The sequence below is a fragment of the Pinus tabuliformis genome, chromosome 9 (genome assembly GCF_031772625.1).
Source record: "Pinus tabuliformis cultivar Carrire ecotype Pingquan chromosome 9, CPIR1, whole genome shotgun sequence".
In the NCBI taxonomy this organism is placed as follows: domain Eukaryota; kingdom Viridiplantae; phylum Streptophyta; class Pinopsida; order Pinales; family Pinaceae; genus Pinus; species Pinus tabuliformis.
Genome location: NC_142307.1, coordinates 785607570 through 785613580, shown reverse-complemented (window position 1 = coordinate 785613580; position 6011 = coordinate 785607570). Strand labels below are relative to the sequence as shown.

Genomic DNA, 6011 nt, shown 5'->3' with positions numbered 1-6011 from the left:
AAACAAGATGCTTGATGGAGAAAAAGCCTCGCCATGTATCAAGATCTGGCCTAGTAGTAGGGCCATGCCTCACTGCATCAAGGAGAAAATAGCCACAGACCTGTGAAACCCTCACGTGCTTCGCCATTCTCATACCCTTAAAGGAATATCCAATCATTTTTTTCCAAGGAAAAAAGAGAACTTTTTATTAAGCATAATAAAAAGTTACAAGTATATGCCTGGGCATTCCGTTTGCTGTATGATGTTCTCATATAGCTGCTACAAAAAAGACAGTCTTTTCTGCATCTCAAAACTGACTAAGGTATCTTCTGAAAACGTAGAAAACTCATAACAGTTTACGTTTCCAGCTTATCAGTCATTATAAACAGTCCAAAAATGTTGTCCATCTAGAGATGTCAATTTTTCTATTTCCTGGGCCTCCTCTTAAGAGGAAAACAGCCCAAAACGAAAATAGAAAAAACCAAAAAACTATGGAGAAACTGTTCCCATTATGTCTCAAAGTATAAGTATGTTTCAAGCATTTTTAAAGTAACATAAAAGTCTTTAAGAACTGAAATGATAAAAAAAAACACTATGTGTGAGGTGGCTGATCCGACAAACGGATCTGTCCATGAGATTCTTCCGCTATTTTCCAGCTGCCCATAACCTGCTGTAGACCTTCCTTAGAAAGGTTGTCCGCTGTAACATTTCGCTCCCTGTATATATGGCATATTGAAAACACATTAAAAGAGAGTTTCAAAGACTGAATTTCTTCTAATAATGGTCTGAGCATATAACTGTGACATCTATTTTGACCATTGACCCATTTTATGACAGATAAAGAATCTCCAAAGATCTGAACCGAAAGGATGTTTCTGTGGATGAGCCAGCATAGAAGGAGTTTTAAGGCTGAGAGTTCTGCGAAGTTGTTTGTCCCCATTCCTAATCCCACTGAAGCTTTTAAAGTCTGGTTTTCATTTAGGTGGATGATCATCCCTGCTCCTGCTTTGTTGTTCTGTGAAGCCCCGTCAAAATATGCCCATGGGATTCCTTCTTTGAGTTGTTCCTCCCTTATCTGCCTAGGATTTCTTTCCTCCTCCGTTTCAGGGATATTTGATAGGATTGAAGTGCATTGAATCGCAATTGTTTCAGCTGTGGTTTCCTTTTCCATGAATATGCTCCTGTTCCTTGCAATCCAGATTCCCCAGCAGATAATGGGTGGTAAATTTCTCATTTTCCCCTCAGGATAGTTGCACCACCATTTGTCCCAAACCTCCTGAAAATTTCCCCCTCCCAATCAACCTGTTTGTCAATAAGCTTTCCGACCTCCGCCCAAACTTTTTTGACAGATGGGCATGCTAGAAACAGATGTCTTATAGATTCAGAATTTGATTTGCATAGAGGACATCTCCCCGGCCCTTGTTTGTACCTGGCTTGAAGTATATCCCATGTAGGAATTTTCCTTTTTAGAATACACCAAAAGAATAGTCTGGCTTTTGCTGGGCATTTGAGTTTCCAAATCAGCTTGACCCACCACTCCGGATCTCCCCATCCTTTTTTTGTCATTAGAAATTTGTACCCGAATTTTGGGGAGTAAGATCCATTTTCCGCATGTGCCCAAACCAGCTGATCCTGTCTGTCTTTTATCCTTACATTTGATCGAGTTAGCTCTTCGGTGTATACCTTCCACTCATTCCACCAGGCTGGCCGTAGACCTAGATCTTCTCCAGATTTCCAAGCTTGCCCCCATATAGAAGAGAAACCAGTTTTCTCAACCTGGCTTAGAAACAAGATGCCTTTTGATTCTAACTGTCTGATTATCCCAGGGGAGAGTGCATATTTTTCATTGCATCCAACCCAAGGATCTTTCCCTATCCTCAGATTTTCCCCATTTCCAATCTGCCATGCTAGACCTTGTTCGATCACCTTGAATGCCTCCACCATGGCTTTCCAAACCGCCGAAGCATTTTTCTCCTTCTTGACTGGGTTCCTGATCCATTCTTCTAAGGGAGTAGGGTCTATGTATTTCCTTTTCACCACTTTTGTCCATAGATTTTCCATTGTGATTATTCTCCAACCTGATTTTGCTGCCAGAGAGATGCTGAAGTCAGTGAGGTTTTTTATCCCCCATCCTCCCCATTCTTTAGGTCTTGCCACTTTTTCCCAGGCTACCCATGGAAGAACTGAGTCCTCCTTTGAGCCTGCCCAGAGAAATCTACTGCAGATTCTTTTTATCTTTTCTAAAATCCCTTTTGGGACCCATGTTAATGCAGCCCAATAGACTGGCATGGCTAGTAATACCGATTTAATTAAGGTCAGTCTTCCTGCTCTGGAGAGCCATTTGAAGCTCCAGTGTGAGATTCTGGCTTCAATTTTAGCAACCAGCCAGTTCCAGTCTTGTTTCCTGTAAGCGTTAGGCTTCAGCCAAAAACCTAAATATTTGAAAGGATTCTCCATGTTGAGCACATCAAAGGGAAGAACTGAGGAAGAGCTGGGACTTCCTGTAATTTATTTGCATTCCAGTTGCTTTCATGAACAGTTCAAGAATGTTTTTTATTTCCTTAATTTCATTTAGGTTTCCACTGGTGAACAATAAGATGTCATCTACAAATAAAAGATGTGATATGAACATGTTGACTGCTACCTCCAATCCTTTTACTCTTCCCTCCCTTTTGGCCAAGCGGATCAGCTGACTCAGTCCTTCTGCCACCAGAAGGAAGAGAAGGGGTGATAGGGGGCAGCCTTGTCTTAATCCCCTGTGACCTTTGAAAAAAGGCGAGGCTGCACCATTTATTAGGATTGCGAAACTGACACTAGAGATGCATCCCATTATCCACCTGATGAAATCATATTTAAATCCTAAATGGGTGAGGAGCATCCTTAGATAAACCCAGTTTATTCTATCATAAGCTTTCGACAAGTCAATCTTAATCACTGCTCCCTTCCTCTTCATCTGCTTGACACTGTGAATAGTTTCCTGTGCCACTCCTATAGCTTCGTGAATCTGACGACCATTCAAAAAACCGAACTGCTCATTGGAGATACATCTTGAAAGGATTGGTTTTATTCGAACTGCAATCACTTTGGCGATGATTTTGTATATACAGTTACAGAGGGAGATTGGCCTAAAATCTTCGAATGAATCTGGAGCTTCCTTCTTTGGTATAAGAGCTATGAAAGTTGCATTGAATGGACTGTAAACCTCTCCTTTTATCCTTGACTCTTCCACTACCTCTGTTAATTCTGTCCCAATCTGGTCAAAGAAGTGTTGAAAGAGTTCTATGGTCCACCCATCCGGGCCTGGACTCTTGTCTTTTGCCATTGATTTGATAACACTTTCAACTTCCTCCTTTGAAACTTCATTCATTAAAATTTCCGCTTCTTCCTCCTCTACATACCTAGGGAAACATTGGGCAGTCCTGATTACTTCTGCTATTGTGATCTCACCTTGTTCCGCAAACAGGTTCTGAAAGTGATTTTTCCCCAGAATCGAGAGTTCCTCGAAAGTGTTTGCCTCTCCGCCCTCCTCATTCTTTAGTTTCCAAATTGTATTTGAATTTTTCCTCCCTTTTGCATAGTTATGAAAGAATCTCGTGTTTTCATCCCTGGCTTTCAGCCATATTGCCCTACTCTTCAACCTCCATTCCTCCTCTCTTGCCAGTAGAATTTGGTCCCTATGTTTTTCAAGCAGTAATATCTTCTCTTTTGACTCCTGCGATGCGTAGCCATCTGCCTCCATACATTCCATCCCCCGGAGCTCTTCATTGATTTGGGATAATTCCTCATTCTGTCTTTGCTTCCTAGATTTTGCCCATTCGATAGTTGCTTTCTTTAGCCTTTTTAAGTTTTCCATGAACTGGAATCCTTTCCCTTCCTGGGAACTTCCATCTGGATGGTTCCAGGTTTCATTAAACAGCTTATTGTAGGATTCCTCTTGCAACCATGATGCATTAAATTTGAACGGCGTTGCTGGTTTCCTAGGAGGTTTGGATAGCTCTAGGAAGATTGGGAAATGATCCGAATTCCCACCCTCTCCCACCCATTGCCGAAACATAGGAATATTGGTAGCCAGATCTTCACTTAAGAGGAAACGATCCAATCTCTTTGCAATTCTGGCTTCTCCCACTCTTCGATTCCTCCAAGTTGGTTTTAGCTTGATAAGATTAACGTCTATCAGATTATGGGAATTTATGGCATTCAGAAAAAAGTCTGATAGAGGGTCCTCTCTTGCCGCAGGTCCCCAGGCCTCGGCACTTCCTATTGAGAAATTTAAGTCTCCACCCAAAACCATATTGTGGCTTCCCATTATAGATTTTGACAGAAGATCGTTCCAGAAGTTCATCCTCCCCTGGCAGGGCCCATAAATGTTTAGGATCGTGAAAGGGAAGCCAAATTCTGTAGATTGAATCTCCATTCCCATTGCGTGATCCAAGCCCCACTGGTTTATGGTTCTCACTCTTCCTTCTCTGTATCCAATCGCCAAACCTCCCGAGTGGCCGACTGAATCCATTGCTGTGAAAAGCCAGCCCGGGAGCAGAGACATTAGTGTTGTTTCTACTTCTATACTTTTACCTAGGGTCTCTTGTAATAGAATAAAATCCGGTTTCGAACTCATGACCATCTCCTTTAAGGCCAGTTTTCTGGGTTTACTGGCTAAACCTCTGCAATTCCAGGATAACAAAATCATTTGATAACATTCTCTTGGGGGTTCCCTGCTCTAAGCGCCCCATGGATTGACATCTGTTTCCCATCTGCCACATCAAAAATTGCTCTAACCTGTGCTTTTGATAATAAGGATTTCCTGCCCCTCCCTTTTCTTTTTTGAGGGGATGTTCGCCCTATTCCGCCAATCGATCCTAAAACCACAGGTTTTTTATCTAAGGACCGAAGATTATAGTGACATGTAAGAGAGGCAGGATGTGGTTTGGCTTCCTCATTCAGATCATCATCAAGGTTCAGATCTAGGGAGGGGATAGCAGCCGTGAGGTTTTCAACATGGTTTTCAATATGAATTTGGTCATCAAGCATGCGTTTTTTATGAATTGTACTAGTAATCAAGCAATCATCTTTAGTTGCAGAAGGAGATAAAGATGGGTTACTTGAGTCTAGTCTCATACCCGTTATGTCTTCAATAGGAGTGGTACTTGTGGAAGCTGATGGTCCTTTGATTGGCTCCTGGATCGAACTTTCATTGCCGAGCCCTGTTCCGGTCGTTTCTTCCCTGACTGGAGGGACGATTGAGGCCTGATCTAGTTGCTTTTCCCCCGGATTTTTGTCCACCTCCATAGTCTCCAGCTCCTGCTTCTCCTTTGTCTCCACTTTCTGAAAAGAATGATTCTGATCTGCTTCCATGTCCTCCGCTTCATTTGTCTTCTGATTCCTTCTTCGACGTTTCCCCCGTGGGCAATCTCTTGCTAGATGGCCGTAGACGTGACATCTATGACACCTAAAAGGAAGATGTTCATAGTCTAGGGGCTGCTCGAACACATATTCTCTGTACTGTAGGTTAATTGTCTCCGCAAGACCACCTCTAGGGTTTAGGTTAACCAGGATCCGGGCCATCGCTTTGTTTTGAGTCTGAAGGAAAGACATGTCCGCCTCCAGATAAGTGCCTAACATATTCCCAATAGACTTGAACACCGATTCCACCCAGAGAAAGGAGGGCAGTCCTGGAGCTCGAACCCAAACTGGAAACTCATCTGTTCTTTCATGCAAAGCATCAAACATCGGGCTCCATCTTTTGAATAAAACTGGGAGATTTCCGAATGCCCAATTCCTCTCCATTACCCAATCCACCGCTTCTTTGTTCTCGAATCTCACCATAAACCATCCCTTAGCTAAGGCCGAGACCTTGAAATTTTTAACTATGTTCGACGGCCATTTCTGCTCTCCCCAATTTTTAATGAATTGGGTAGTGTGTTTTTTGCCCCTCGCTCTTCCAACCAGAGTACATTCGGCCACTTCTAGGGCCTCATCCGCCTGCACATCCATTCCCAGCACTAAATTAGCAAAGTCCTTCTTCTTAATGGGTT

At 42.7% G+C, this 6011-nt stretch overlaps 1 protein-coding gene across 1 annotated transcript; it reads right to left on the bottom strand.

Annotated features, from left to right (window-relative positions):
* Positions 1 to 571: 571 nt before the first annotated feature.
* On the bottom strand, positions 572 to 1150 carry LOC149151088 (uncharacterized). The gene has a single exon (XM_089443057.1). It carries the CDS (start codon positions 1148 to 1150, stop codon positions 572 to 574), a length of 579 nt encoding a protein of 192 aa, XP_089299183.1.
* Positions 1151 to 6011: the final 4861 nt, after the last annotated feature.

What these genes read in the sequence shown, in the direction of transcription:
- LOC149151088 (XM_089443057.1), bottom strand. Translation starts at nt 1,150, where the DNA reads ATGGAAAAGGAAACCACAGCTGAAACAATTGCGATTCAATGCACTTCA.